This window comes from Kryptolebias marmoratus, linkage group LG10 (genome assembly GCF_001649575.2).
Source record: "Kryptolebias marmoratus isolate JLee-2015 linkage group LG10, ASM164957v2, whole genome shotgun sequence".
NCBI classification, from domain to species: Eukaryota; Metazoa; Chordata; class Actinopteri; order Cyprinodontiformes; family Rivulidae; genus Kryptolebias; species Kryptolebias marmoratus.
Genome location: NC_051439.1, coordinates 6,809,922 through 6,825,425, shown reverse-complemented (window position 1 = coordinate 6,825,425; position 15,504 = coordinate 6,809,922). Strand labels below are relative to the sequence as shown.

At 40.9% G+C, this 15,504-nt stretch overlaps 1 protein-coding gene across 4 annotated transcripts in view; it reads left to right on the top strand.

Annotated features, from left to right (window-relative positions):
• Positions 1-15,504, top strand: part of zfyve26 (zinc finger, FYVE domain containing 26) — a 39,624-nt gene that overhangs the window by 20,363 nt on the left and 3,757 nt on the right. For all 4 annotated transcript variants that reach the window (XM_037977812.1, XM_037977811.1, XM_017416407.3 and 1 more), the window contains exons 25-42: positions 592-768; positions 1,643-1,892; positions 2,878-2,976; positions 3,076-3,257; positions 3,875-4,011; positions 5,419-5,444; positions 6,491-6,627; positions 6,945-7,165; positions 7,796-7,943; positions 8,039-8,248; positions 8,410-8,625; positions 9,504-9,701; positions 11,617-11,697; positions 11,797-11,924; positions 12,652-12,826; positions 13,687-13,746; positions 15,030-15,212; positions 15,296-15,346. In XM_037977812.1, the coding sequence (XP_037833740.1) occupies positions 592-768; positions 1,643-1,892; positions 2,878-2,976; positions 3,076-3,257; positions 3,875-4,011; positions 5,419-5,444; positions 6,491-6,627; positions 6,945-7,165; positions 7,796-7,943; positions 8,039-8,248; positions 8,410-8,625; positions 9,504-9,701; positions 11,617-11,697; positions 11,797-11,924; positions 12,652-12,826; positions 13,687-13,746; positions 15,030-15,212; positions 15,296-15,346 (2,679 nt within the window). The remainder of the gene's footprint in view (positions 1-591; positions 769-1,642; positions 1,893-2,877; positions 2,977-3,075; positions 3,258-3,874; positions 4,012-5,418; positions 5,445-6,490; positions 6,628-6,944; positions 7,166-7,795; positions 7,944-8,038; positions 8,249-8,409; positions 8,626-9,503; positions 9,702-11,616; positions 11,698-11,796; positions 11,925-12,651; positions 12,827-13,686; positions 13,747-15,029; positions 15,213-15,295; positions 15,347-15,504) is intronic.

Below are 15,504 nucleotides of genomic sequence, written 5' to 3'. Positions count from 1 at the left end.
CTAGGACATGAGTCGTGTTTGTTTGGTAACATAAGATGATACAATATATTCACCTGGTTTTTGTCTCCTTATTGTTCTTTTTGTTTCATGCGTCCTTTTTGTTTTTTATGCCTTCTTTTGATATTTTTATGCATCGTTGTTGTCTTTTTATGAATCCTTCTTTCCCTTATGCATTTTTTGTTTTTAAAGCTGTCTTTTGGTCTTTTATTTCTCCTTAATGCATCTTTGTTTTTTTGTTTCTTTATGCGTCTTTAATGTCCTTTTTCACCTTTTTCCCCTTATTTATGTATTTTTTTTTTATCTTTTCATACTTCTCTATTGTCTTGTTTTGTTTCCTTATGCATCCTTTATGTCTTCCTCTTTTTGTCCTTTTTGCATCCTTTTTGTCTTTTTGTCTCCTTATGCTTTTTCCAGGTCTTTCGGTTCCTTACATCATCTTTTTGTTCTTTAAATATTTCCACTAACATTGAAAGTTCATTTTTTTATTCAACTCAGTTTTAGCAAGTTTTAACAAAGTCATTCAACACTCATCACTGTATTTTCACATCTTTTAGGTTTCCTTGTGTCTCACTTACTTTGTTGTTTCTATAGCTACTCGAGGGCCTGGCAGATTTGGGGGTCGGAGTCGACGTTTGTGAGCGCGCTCTGGATCGCCGCCCTGGATTAGCCGCGTGCCACTTCCTGGCTGACTACCTCACTCTGCATTCCCAGAGACGGGTGTCTGAGGCGCGGCGGCAGCACATCCACGCCCTGCATCTGGGCTCCAAGGTTTTTATACAATGGCATTCACAGTGGCCCTGTTGACCTTTCAGCACAAACGTTGAGGGAAAAAAACATGGGCCAAACTTTCTATTAATATTTTAAAAAGTTATTTTTTTTTTTTTTTTTTTACAGAAATTAATCTTGATCAATCCTAGGAATGATTTTGTTGCCATTAAATCTATTTTTTATTGTTGCCCGCTTCTAAAAGGCAAAGGCAAACAACAATGTTTTTGCCCGTATCTGTCTGTCTTTAACGAAACTATCAGAAAATAACTACTGAATGTACTATAAGACTACAACTTATTAACTTTGGAGTGAACATGGTTCAAGATGGCTTCCACAGCCAACTGACCCTATCCAAAACAAAAATGGTGATAACGTTGTCTGTTTTCTAGAGATTGGCCTAAAATCTGGTGTGGCAGTAGCCTATGCTGAGCTCCATCACATATTCTAAGCCCTATCAGATTGAATATCTTTGGTAAAAATTTAGCCTTTAAATATTGGAATTAACTTTTTCTGTTAGTAAAATTTCTTATGAACCACTGAACAGAATTTAATTAAACTTTCAGAAGACAAGCATTAGGTTATGTCTACAACTGGTTTGCTTTTGGACTCTACTTTAAGCCAGTTGATCTCAGAAAACACAAAATGGCGTTAAGTGGTAGTATCTGAGCACCCTCCCCAACACATACTCCGAGGGCAACACATTTAAGGAAACGTAGCTTGTGAAAAAAACTTTTGTGATATCCGAGTTCCTCTTTTTTTCCATTGTAAAGGCAACTTTGAGCTCTCTCTGTTAAGTTTAGGATTCCGTGCCCAAACGAAACATCCCGTACTCAAACTCCACCAAGTTGTTTTATAAATGTGTTTGGTCCTTCAGGTATTGCTGACTTTGCCCCCGGCTGCTAGGCAGGACTATTTCCCCCTGGTGTCGGAGCCTCTGCTGATGTTGGAGCAGCTGTTGATGAACCTGAAGGTGGAGTGGGCAGAGGTGGCGATGCAGACACTGCGGAGCCTGCTGATTGGCCAGGAGGCCGGCTTCAGTGCTGAGGACGTAGATAAGCTTCTGGCAGACTACGCCTGTAAGGCCCTGGACTTCTCCTGTGCTCCCAGAGAGCGGACTCGGTCAGGTCGGTACTGAGTGGGAGGCACACCGGCTCTCATGTTTAGTTTTTATTAAACAACTCCTGAATTTGAAGTCTGTTATGGTTTGAAACAAATGAAAGGACTCAGTGTGCCCAAGCAGCAAAACATGTTAAACAGGTTTCACCTTATCTACTTGGTATTGCGTGCCGCTGAAAGCAAGAGGAAGTAGTTTTTTTGTGTGTTCTGTATCAGTAGTAAAATATCTTGTGAACCACTGAGCAGATTTTACTGAACTCTCAGAAACTAATCATTTGATGTAAATCTACAACTAATTAACACATGGAGTCAACCCAATCAAAAAGTGCTCCAACTCAGTCAGATTCACAGATATTGACTTAACATTTTGTGTGATAGTAGTGGACTGTCATTCCCAGCACATACTCTGAGTGCTCACATATCTAGAAAGATGACATGAGATAGTGCATAACACATAACATTTTTGTTGCAGTTCAGCTGTTAGATAATCCGACCATTGTTGTCGTGTAAACGGACATTGAAACTTTTTGAACCCAGGTCTCAGAGTTGAACTTTTCGGACTCATTTGCATTTCAAACATGTGAAATCACACATGCTCAGCAGAGACGGCTGCAGTCAGTAGCTGTTCTGCGCATGCTCGAGTACATCAACACGATAAAGATGGTGGACAGCAGTTTGTTCTACTCATCCTTTTCAACATGTAGCAGCAACCCAACCTCACTGTTGGGTCAAACAAACCATTTTGGATGCATCTGCTTCCATGCTTGAGAGACTGGTGTCTGTTCTCGTGTGTGTCACTGCAAACTAGTGACCAGGCATGGAAACAGCGGGTTCAACGACCATAGGAGCACTGAGTAAATGTGAAACTTTTTTCCAATGAAGAACTGAAAATCTGTAACGTTTCCAGAAGATCAGTCATGTGTAAACAGGGCGTGAAATGGGGCAAACAATATGCATTCCTTCCTTTAATTTTTGCATGACGTTGTTTTCCAGACTCTGTAATCAGCCTCCAGGATACACTGCTTCAGTGTCCCAATCAGGAGAGCAGCTCTCAGTCATCCAGCCGAATTGAATCTCCAGCATCTTCCACAAGTGAGACATGTACTCATGCTTGAAAAGCATTAATATAGTCCTTTGTTTGTTTGTTTGTTTTTTTTACCCCAATTTTCATTTTCCTGTGCTCATTTACAGACAACACCCCTACACATACCTCTTCTGCAAGCAGCTCAGACAGGGAACGGGGCTCATCAGCTCGAAGACGTCGCTCATTGGCCAAGTTCCAGCCTCCGGATCAACCCCCGGCCAAAAAGGACTGGGTCCCTGACACGCAGCACGATGTGTGCATGGTCTGTCGGCGGGAGAGGTTCACTATGGTTCGTTAACAGAACAACTTAAACTTTAATAGTGCTGTCGCAAACAAAAACAATTACCTGCGGATGTGGCAAAATTTATTCAATTCAGTTTATTTACATAGCCTCAATTCGCAGCCTTCAAGCTGTGTGATGAAACGCCTTCCTCCTGCAGCCTCTGCAGCTACGTGCTGAGAGGAAGAGTCTGTCACACATATATTTGAAACAAAATAGACTTAATGCTGACTTAACCTGGTGATTTGTTGACTTTGAAGCTAAGCAAATTATGTTTAAACCTCTTAATTCATTTGAATTCAGGTTGTTCCAACTGAAAATAAGAGATACTGAGGAAAGCATACTTTTATATTTATGAATATTTTGACTAAGGACAAATCAGACAAGAGAAAGGCCAGTCAGCTCAGTTTGTGGCAAGATTTCTTCTTCAAAATATTGATAATATTTCATCTCATTTTAACTGTATTTTTGTTAAAAATGAGATGTGGGATGGGTGTCTCGTTACACCTCTACAAACTGTATAAATGTGTCCCGTTTGAGTTTTTCATCCCACATTTCTACTGAGAATGTATAGTTTATTTAGTTAAGACTGCAATTATTGTGCCAATTATTATTTTTGGTTTTAGTTCAACAGACGGCATCATTGTCGGAGGTGTGGCCGCCTCGTTTGCAACGCATGTTCTGAACGGAAGATGCCTGTGGATGGGTGTCCAGGAGAAGACGTCAGAGTGTGTGACCAGTGTTACGCTTACTTCCACTCAGAGTAAGACCCTCTCTAACAGGGGGATTCTTGTGTTTTATAAGACTAGTTATATTGAAAGAGATGAAACACAATCCTCTTTACAGTCCCTGGCAAAAGTAATCATCTGTCTTTGTATTCTTTCTATTTTGTGGCTTTACATCCTGGAATTTAATTTGATTTTTAATGTGTTTATAAATAATAATTCTCCAAGAATTACTTTAAATGATGAAGTTAAATATAAAAAATTACTTTTTTAAAATAACTCTAAAAAAAATAAACTGAAAATTGGTTTGTACATATGTCTTCAGACATCTTTTGTATCAGTTCCAGCTTCAAGTCTCTTCAGGTCCGTCTCCAGGATCTTGGTCAATCTAATCTGGACATTTTGTCTGTTCTTCATGAACAAATGTCTCCATCTCCTTCAGGTTGGACGGGTGCTGCTTGTGTCCAACAATCTTTAAATCAAACCACAGATTCTCAGTTGGACTGAGGTCTGGACTTAAATTGGGTCATTCCAGGACCTTTAACTGGTTCTCCTTAAACCAGTGGAGTGTTTCTTCAGCAGAGAGTTTAGGATCGTTGTCCTGCTGGAAGCTGGACCTCTGTCTCTGTCTCTGGTCTCTAGAAAACTCAGTGTTTCCCTCAAGAACCTTTCCTTTAACTCTGACCATTGTCCCAATCCCTGCTGATGAAAAATATTCCCACAGTGCTCTCAGCATGATGAATGGTGATAGGTTTGCCTCAGACATGATGTTGTCCTCCATGTTTGATCTCATCTGACCACAGCACCTTCTTCCACATGTTTGGAGAAGAAACACACAACCCTAGTTTAGATCATTTGGCACTTAGATCGCCTGAAGGTGGAGCTTAAATAACTAATTATGGGGCTTCTGAAGGTAATGGTTGGGACATCAAAGCAAAGGGGGTGAATACATATGCATGTGCCGCTTTTCAGTTTTGTTTTATTTTTTTAAATTAGTGTTTTTGGAGAATTATTCCTTTTAATCAAATTAAAATTTCAATTTGACTCCAGGCTGTAAGGAAACAAAATGGAAAGATTTCCAAGAAGATTGAATACTTTTGGAACTTACTGTAAGCCACATACTGTAGTACATACCGCTTTTTGTTCCTTTTTTTTCTGTGCTTTTGTATATTTGATGCCTTAAACATAAATGAAGTTACAAACAGAAGTAAAAATAAAACTGCTGTACTTTTCATCTCGTTCTGTAAAGTCATGAAGTAATAGATGAATGGATAATTTGGTGACAGACAAGAAGAAGAACACTGAAAGAATAAAAACAGAGAAAAGAGCATTTTATAATAAAAAGGACTATAGTAGGAACTTTGCAGTAAAGATATGAGTTATATTTAAAATCAACCATGTTTCTGTGACATGAAATTTACATTTCTTTTTGTCTTTGTTTGCAGTTTTGATGAGTCGGATTCTGCTGAAGGTAAATTTAATTTATTCAATAACTTTTATTTTTGCTGTGTCACCCCTTTTTTAGAATTCATTTTATAAAAATAGGATTTAGAATCTAAAACCCTGATAAATGCTTTGTGTTGTCAGGGTCCTCGTGTTTCTCTTGCAGACATTCAGTGTTGAAATGAATGATGGGCTTTCCCCCTGAGGCCCTTTGGCTCTGTTCACATTTGAATTCTCTCAATGTGCACTGAAAATGTTTTCAGTCAAACCACCTTCGAAGGAGCCACTTCTATCCGTATCCGGTAGTCTGAACAGCAGTCCATCTCAGTCCTGGATGTAGGACCTACTGAACCGAAGTGACGCCACACTGACAGCTGATCGGATGTTCTTAGGGTTGAAAAACAAAGAAACAAAAACAATTTCAAAGAACTACAGGCCTTCGGAGAGCGCAAACCTTACTAAAGTCATAGTTTTTGTGATAACCCCAACATTTCCTAAAAATTTCATTAAAATCCCTTCATTAGTTTTTAAGTATTATTGCTAATGGACAGACAGATGAATGGATGGACAAACCAACCAACACTACATCACCTCCTTGGCAGAGGTAACCCTGGGAATATTGAGGATGACGCTTTTTTTATTATTATTTTAAATTGTTTTCCAGATATAAGTTTTAATTAACTGTTTATTAGAATACTTCCTAATAAAAAAGTCTGTTTTGTTGGGATTTGATTAATCAAAGTAGATTACAAGATATTGCCTGGGTGGGTTTGTTTTAATTATTTCAGAGCCTTTGGACTACAGCTGTGGTCACTGTCAGCTATATTGTGCTGTTAGTCACAAAACAACATTATGCTGCATTATTTTCACCTAATTAAACACAGCTGATGTTACATGTCTAAAACAGCTGTCTGACGTCAGAGCTCTCGTTTTACTGTGGTGGATCTTTCCAGGATGAAATCTACAGTTTTAGCTCCGACACTGAAGCTGTAAATCATTGTATATGTGCCTTTATTTCTCTTATATTGCGTCTGTTAGGTAGTCAGGCCCTTTTGTTCTTCTGTTTTTGTGCAGTGATCGGAAGCCCTCTCGTCACACATGAACCTCTGGAGGGGAAGCTGCATCTGCCTGAAGTGGTCCACCGACAGTTCCAGCTTAGCTTGGATCCTGCAGAGAACCAGCTGCTGCGAAGCGAGTTCTACTATGAGCAGGTCTGTCTCTGCACCTGAATGTTAGGCCCCATCCAAAAGATTTTTTTTATTGTTTCAGTCTGATGACCACACAGAAACAATGTTTAATAGCCAGTAAATGGTAGTTCTTAAAATTGGATTCCAGAGTGAAAGAAATCTTGAAACACCACTGTTGTTCTTCTGAAACGATGATGTCATGGATAAATAAATTGAACCAATGAAATGTGGCATCGCAGTATACATCTAACATCTCTTAACTTCTAATTAAGCTGCATTTTAGGTTTCAAAACTCCCTCTGTATTTTACCATTAATGGTGTTTCTTTGCTGGCACCTCTAGGCTCCCAATGCACACCTCTGTGTGGCCATTTTGTCTCTGCACAGCGACCAAGCCGCCTGTGGTCACCAGCTCATCAACCACTGCCACTCCCTGTCCAGAAAGCTGACCAACCCAGAGGTGGACGCCTGCCTCCTCACTGACATCATGCGGCAGCTGCTGTTCAGTGCCAAGCTAATGTTTGTTAAAGTTGGCCACAGCCAGGATCTTGCCTTATGTGACAGGTAGGATGTTACCTTTGCTCACTGTGCTGTGAGTGACATTTCTCTCCTAGTAAACTGACTTAAGGGTAGGGGTCAGATTAAGAGCAGTTTGAGGATTTAATGATGGAGGACAACCACACCATGCAGGCAACCTTGCCTGCAGAAAGGGAGACCGGATCATCCCCCTTGGAGACGGGCCTAGGGGAGGAGCTCCCCAGTGAGCACCTGGTTGGTGAGCCTTAGCTCCTGAGGCTCAGCCAGGCCAAGCCTGAAAAAACTCATTTTCTGCTCAGGTTGGACCCTGCCAGTACTGTCCCTCGTCTCCAAACCTGTTTGTGGTGTTCATGGACAGGATCTCAAGATGCAGTTTTGACAGGAGGGTGTCTGGTTTGGGAACCTCTAACTCCAAGGCCATGGTTTCCAGCCAGAAAAAAAGTTGAATGCTCTGTCTGGGTTGGGTGTGAGTCTCTGTCCCGAGCAAAGAAATTTAAGTATCTGGGTGTCTAGTTTATGAGTGATGGTCTGATGGAGCGGGAGATCGACTGATGGGTTGGCACCTCGTCTGCAGTAATGAGGATGCTGCTCTAAAACTGTGGCCTGAAAGGCGGTGATTCATATGCATTCCTTTAACCTTCTTATCTTTGCTTTCAGTTACATTAGTAAAGTAGACGTCCTCAAGATTCTCGTGACGGCCAATTATAAATTTGTCCCTTCTCTGGATGACATTTTGGAGATGTCAGCTGTCACACGTCTCCGTAATCAGTTGCTGGAAGCAGAATACTACCAGCTAGCAGTGGAGGTGAGGCTTTTTGTGCTTGATTGGTTTGTCTGATTGACTGAAAGCCGACTCCCACTAATGTTATTATATCTCTGACTGTGTGGCTAATGTACCAGGTGTCAACCAAGAGCGGCCTCGACCCCAACGGGGTGTGGCAGGCTTGGGCTCTGGCGTCCCTGAAGGCAGGAAACCTTTTGGGAGCAAGAGAGAAGTTCACCCGCTGCCTGAAGGCTCCAGTAGACCGAAACCAGCTCAGCCTTGGTCCACCTCTGCTGCAGGAGATCGTTCATCACCTGGAAACCATCGTACGACCAACTCAGACCAAGGTAGGGACACTCTGATTGGTCAGGATGGAACTTCCTGAAGTCTCCATAAAAAGTGTACTGAAGCAACAGATTAGTGCTGAGATGTGTTATTCTACCTTTACTATTAAGGCCATGTTTCTGTGCACATATTAATAAGGTACCTTTTTGTGTTTACTCCTCAGTCGTATGGTGAAGACATATTGGCATCTCTTTACGAGCTGGAGGAGGCTCTGAGCGATGGCGGTCCTGTGGAGCGACAGGAGGGACCGACTCAGAACAGCACCTCTCACCTGGAGTGTCTTTACTATTTGAAGACGTACGGCACACACCTGGCTCTCATCAGCTTCCACATGCGTCACGACTGTATGAAGGAGGCTGTGACGTACCTTCTAAACAAGGTGAGGCTCAGGAATGTTGACTGACAGCAGCATGTTTCTGTTGCCTCTCTGTTGCTATGATCTTAAAACAGGGCTTAAGTCAGGTTGCTGTACCCTGTTCAGTGAATTGGATTCATAACTAAATTAAAGGCTTAGTAATTCTGCGGCAAATAAATGATGGCATTGACGGCCGCACTGGGCTAATGTCGGGGAATCTATCTGTCAGACGCGCGTTTCATTGAATTTCTCCAGGTCGCTTCTTATGCAGTAATCAGGTTTATTCAATTTAAATTTCCTTACTTCGGATTTGCAGACTGACACAGACTGTAAATCCGAATTATGGAAATTTAAATGGCATTACTTCAATACAGCACCATAAACACGGTCAACAGAAAATATGACGACCCCCGTCGCACCCGTCTTCCTCATCCCATACTAAACCAGAACACCAAAACACGTCATTCATACCAGGTGACAGTCACGCCCACACCGACACACCCACCACCCAAGTGTCAAAGCTGCGTGCTGACCTGTAACGTCATCAATTGCTTATTTCATTCATATGCCTCTTACACTTAGTGTTCCTCAGAGAAATGCACGTCACCTGCTGCCTTTCATGCCAGAGTTTAAGCTAAAACCGTCTTGTACTTAAAAGGGTTGGAGTTGTCGCCGTTTTGGTCAAACCTTGTAAATAGACAGTTTGGATTGGATTAGTTGTAGCTGTACATCCACTGATTGCTTTCTGAGGGTTTCATTCAAATACATTCACTGGTCCATGTTGCATTTTGCTCACAGACAAACAAAGGCTAAAACATATGTGTTCTCCCCCCTTGGCGGTAGGTCATAACTATTTCTCTTTTTTGTTCGAAGTTTGACATTTGTGATGTATTTTGGCTCAGGAGTGCCCGGATGAGGTGTTTCTGGAGGGGGTGTTGCAGCCCAGTCTGAAGCGAGGCCATCTGAGTATGCTGCAGGGCATCTTAGAAAAACTGGACCCGAGCCTGGACCTGTGCACCCGCTACCTCATCGCTTCCTGCCAGTTCCTTCAGAGACGAGGACACTTTCACTGCCTGTACCAGCTGCAGCAGTTCATGATGGTACAGTCTGCTTCGGCTTCTGCTCTTTTATGGGAATGTTCTTAAAGGCTCTTTGCATGGATTAGTATTTGTATAAAGAGATTGATAAAATTGTATTATATCCAGTTAGTCTTTGTTTTTTTAGGTTAAATCCTTCACCTGAGTTTGACTTGTGACTTTATTTACCTGAATCATTTATTGTGGCTCTAAAACCAGCTGGATAGTAGCTAAAAGCTAAAAGTAGCAAAACGGTTGTGAAAACCTGACAATGAAGCAAGCATGCTGAACTTTTCAAGAAGAGCTTAATGCATTTCTGAAGAAAAATGTAATTAAAGATTAACAATTAAAAACAGATAAAAGTTAAAAAAGTCAAAGCCAAACTTTTCCGGAACAAGCTGAGTATTTCGATACCTGAATGGTTGAGGTTTCTGAAATTATGTTGAAGTGGTAAACAGTAGTAAAATAAACAGGAAAACAACAGTGTGAACGCAGAGTCAGTATTCATACAAATTACAAAAAAAGTACAAATGTAAAGATTTTATCTCAACTTAGCATAAAATAGCTTCGCTTTCTGCTCAAAATTGGACTGATTTATATAATTGTCATTGTATGTACAATAAAGCCTCTGTTTGAGACTGTAGATCGATCAAAATAAACTGATTACAGGGCTAATAAAGGTGAGAAATTAAAACCAGATGTTTGCAGACTTATACACAACTTGAAAACTGCATTTTCTTTGAAAACAGAGTGACTTTGAAATTTGTTAAAGAATGATTGAACTGAACTGTTAAAGTAGCAGAAGCTGGAATGAGCAGAACACAAAAGCTAAAAGTAAAAGAGGAGTAGCTAAAAGCATTAAAACCAATCTAAATGCATCAAAATGTAGCTAAAGGGACTATATTAGTAGCTAAAATTAGCAAAAGAGGTGTTAATATTAGCAAATCTGTAGCTAAAATCTGCTAAACAGATGCTAACAGGAGCAGAATGGTGGCTAAAAGTGACAAATAAGTAGTTTAAAAAGCTCAAAGTAGCAGAACTGGAACAAAAAGCTAAAAGTAGCATAAGAAGACAAAAACGTTTTAAATGAGGTTAAATAATTAAAAAAAGAATAAAAGTTATAAAATACAGAAGTCATAGCACACTATTCTCAATGGAGATGAACATTTTGGTTTTTGTCTGGGGAAAATGGCACCAAATATGCAGATGTAGTCTGTGAGAAAAGCTGAGTCAGCATTCATGCAGGAAGGCTTCTGGTTGCAACCATAGAGGTAAAAACAAAGAGAGAGCACTCCCAATCATTATCTAATCAGTTTGAGATGTTGTGGAGGATCCAAATAGCCGCCAGAATGGGAGAAGTTCAGGGAAATCAGGAGATGTTAACTTTAAATGTAGATCCAGATTATTTCTTAGACATGCAGCAGATAATCACATAAATTTGATGAAGACGGCCACATTCATCATTTCCTGTAGAAGAAGCAAAGCCAGAACGTGTCAGTGTGAACAAAGTAGATTTATCACAATATGTTTTGAAGGTAAAAACTACCTCCAGTTGTCTTAATAATTTGACTAAATTTTCACAAAATTGTATATTGTAGGGTTACTTACCTATGGAAGGATATTCCAGATGTTTTTTTGTAATTATTGGCGCAGTTATAACACGACTATGACTCAGACATGCTGCTACAAGACGACTGATTCCCGTTTTGATAATGGCGGCGATCGTCCGTTGCGTCACTCGATCTCGTTTAACTCTGTGGGTTACAACTAGAACAGCTGCCCCCTGCTGGCCATTAGATGGAAAGCAGGTTTAATCAGCCAGGCAAAATTTATATTATTTTGAAAACTTAGTTATTTCCAACCTGTAAACTGGGAGAGTTGTTGTTTAGATTTTCCATCGGTTTCCGTTTTTAATGATCCAAAACGCTTTCCTGGACAGGATCATGTACGCGCCGCCATGACCTGCATCAGATTCTTTACGCACGGAGCGACTTCATACCTGCAGCTGGGAGAGCAGCAGGTCCGTCTCTCTTACTTCTACGGTTTTCATCGGCAAAATGACCTTTGCTTGTTTTAGAAAGTGCACCACGACCCTGACTGTAAATCTGACTTTGTGCAGCGCTGGCTGGTCAGAGCTAAAGAGCACCTGAGGACGTACCTGCAGGAGCAGCAGGGTCGAGGAGCTGGGAGGAGGAAGTCGGCGGTCAACTCTTTCAGGAAGATGATGTCACCCAGTGATGTGTCCAGGTTAGCGAATAAAACGTTTTAACTAAAATAAATCATTCTGGGGATTCAGTCATTTTATGATTGGCCTGTTGCCAATTTGTGTGTGTGTTTGTTTGTACTCTTAGAAAAATAGTTCATGAACCCCTTAACGGATTCTAATGAAACTTATAGTAAACAACCACTGGGTGTACATCTACAACTGGCAAAATTTTGGAATTGGTCCAATTCAAGATGGCTGCAACGAACCACTGATCTTCAGAAACACAAATGGCTTTAACTCAACCAGTTTTACAAATATTCAGCTAGAATTTGGTGTGGTAGTAACATCATCCCTGACCTGGACTCTGAGGGCTACACATTACACAATATGTTGGCTTAAAATATGGCAAAAGTTGTTAGAATCAACCCTGTTTGTCTGGATTTTACTCAAGGTTTTTGACTGTAAACACTAGATGTACATCTACGACTGTTCAACTATTAGTCACCCCTTTTTAAGATGGCCACTACAGTTAATTAGCATTTATTAATGCAAAAAATGGCTTTAACTTAGTCAATTTTACAATTGTTGATGTTTACTAAATTTAATGTGGTAGTAGCTGATAGTCATCACAGCGCTAACAGGTCTTCTTAGTCTAACTCCATCACCGAAGGTGGCGGGTGATGTGCCTTCCTTCAAGGAATGCCTTTTCAATAATTTAGACTTTTTTGTTTTAAAGTATATATATGTTTCTCTTTCTACCTTTATCAGGCACATGAATACAATCGAGCTCCAGCTGGAGGTGACTCGCTTCCTGCACCGCTGTGAGAGTGTGACGTCCCCTGCGGCCCCGCAGACGAGCTCACCCTCCTCCAAGTCTTCAGGGTCCAGTTCGCTGCCAACGCTGTTTGGTGGAAGCCCTGTGAAGGTTGAGGTCGCCTGCAAGGTGACGTTCTGGTTCTGGTTATTCCATCACTTCCTGTTTTTACCAATTTATATTCAATTGAAGAAAGTCCATTTTGTTTTAATGTGTTCAAACACTGATCTCAGTTAAGCCAGTATGTCATTGGGCTGTAAGTGTTGGAGGCAGTCCCCAAAATGTCTCCAAATGTTTGCAGGGGTTCTCACTTTCTTTGTGTGTGTCTCAGAGGCTCTCGGTCTTGTCGCTTGAATTTTAAACATGTCCCAAAAAATTGGTGCTTTAAATTGTCTCTCAGATAGTCCCTGAGTTGTCACAAGCCGTCTCAGGAACACAGAGCTTATTTTCACCACACTGGTGATAAATAATTATTAAAAAACTGCTCCAAATCCGTTTGTGTAAATAACATCCATCCATCCATCCAATTATGTGACACAATCCTGCTTCTGTCCTGATTGACACGGCACATATTAGCCAACAGTGACCACAGCGGGTCCAAAAACAATCCGAACAAACATTCCCCACACAGCATCCTCAGATTACTCTGATTAAGAAAACCTCAACAAAATGTACATTTGTTTATTAAAAAAGGATCCAGAAAATAATTTTCCTGCTTGTGTGGGGTGACATCAGTTCAAGAGGATGTACTACAGTGTTGCCAGATCTCATGAGAGGAACATGGAACCTGGTCATTTCAGAAAACATTATTTTACTTTTTCATTTTTAGACCTGGCAACACTGCATATCAGTTTAGTTCGGTGTTGTTCAAAGATGTCCCCAGCTGTATTTAGCTCTGAATGCAGTCTCATTACTCAGGACAGATGTTAATGCCAGAAGTGAACAGGGTTCAACAAGCAGTTATAGTTTTGTTGCTTGTGATGTTTCAGGTGATGCTTGGAGGGAAAAACATAGAAGAAGGATTTGGAATTGCCTACAGAGTCATTCAGGTACGTCCCTAAATGTCAACATAGTCAGACTCACTGAAAGAACGCTTCATTTCTTTTAAAAATGATTCAGTTCAAAGCTGTTGTCTGCTGCATATCTGCATGCCTTTAATATGTGATAGAGTAAACCAAAAAAACAGAAAAGAAATGATTTGTGTTTGACCTTAATTAGTATCACAGGAGCTTTCCAGCTTTACCACCAGGCCTTAAGCCTATTTAAAGCAGGGCTGTCAAACTTAGTGACACAAAGGGGCCAAAATTAAAAACTTGGTCCTAGCCAAGGGCCAATCTCTATCAATGTTTATTGAAAAAATACTGAAATTAATCTTAGTTTTAGATGTAATATGCCAAATAATTCACGTAGAAATATTAAATACCTTTTCCCAGTTACATATTACAAAGAATTTAGAACGAACATACATTAATGAACAGAGAAAAATGGGTTGATATTAATAATTTTATTGGCTTCAAAGAAACTGTCAAGAGAAAACCACTAAATAGGCTCAAATTTTTAAGCAAAATGAGGCGCAGTTGACACTCAGTTTATCACAAACTGAACAGCTAGATCTAATAAAATTTAAATGTTATATTGGGGGCCCTGAAAAATATTGCCAAGGGCCAGATCTGGCCCACGGGCCTTGAATTTGACATGTTATTTAAAGGGAACAAGCAGCCACTGGGTAGCTTGGTTTGGTTGTGTTCACCACACTGAACAAAGCTGAGAGGAGCTCAGGAAGAAGATTATAGAGATCTGTGTTAAATGTAAAGAAGCTTCATGTTCCTCTGACCACAGCTGACAAGATTATTAAAAAAGGGGGGCCCGGTTTGTTTCGGGCTGCTTTGCTGCATTTGGCACGGGAAACTTTGAATCAGTGCAGGGAGAAAATGAAGCCTGAAGACGACCTGGAGTGAAACATAATGCCCAGTGTCAGAAAGCTCAGCCTCAGTCGCAGGTGATGGGTCCTTCAGCATGATAATGATGCTAAACTCACAGCTACAAGCATCGAGAATGGATGAGAACAAAAACACTGGACTGTTTGAAAATGACTCTCAATGAGCCCAGATCCAAATCCTGCTGGACATCTATGGAAAGATCTGATCTGCAGCGGGGAGACGCCATCCTTCAAACCGGAGACAGATTGAACAGTTTGCTTGAGAAGAAAATTTTGACCTAAACATTAAGACTTCCTTAAATTACTTCACAAACACATCATGAGACTAAAGGTTTTGTTTGTTTTAAAGAAGTCTATCAGGTGTTTTTTTTTTTCTCTCTGCTGTTCCTGCAGGACTTCCAGCTGGAGGCCCAGGCCGTCTACGTCCGAGCGGGTCACCGGCTCGTCCGGTACAGGCAGTACGGAGCTGTACGCCAGCTGCTCAAATGTGTGGGCGAGTCCGGCACCGCCACCAAGAATGACTGCGACGCCCTCATCCTCAGCTGCGTCACGGCTGCCGATAAGGCGCCCTCTGATGTGAGCGGCAGAAATGTTTGGAGGCTTACTGAGGAAAGGAGTTCTGTCTAAACCCATTGTTTGCCATTTTTGTAATTGTTTAGGCCAAGGAGCTGGAAAGTCTCATTCTGGAGATAAAGAGCATGGAAACTAAGGTAAAATAATACTGACCCCACTCTGCTTCTTGTTTTGAATCCGTTATAAATCAGTTTCAGCTGATTTGACTGGATGTGGTCGGCTCTGATGTGTTTTCCAAAACATTTTGTAATCAGATGTCAGTTACCAGCACACAGAGCGACAAACAGGAAGTCAA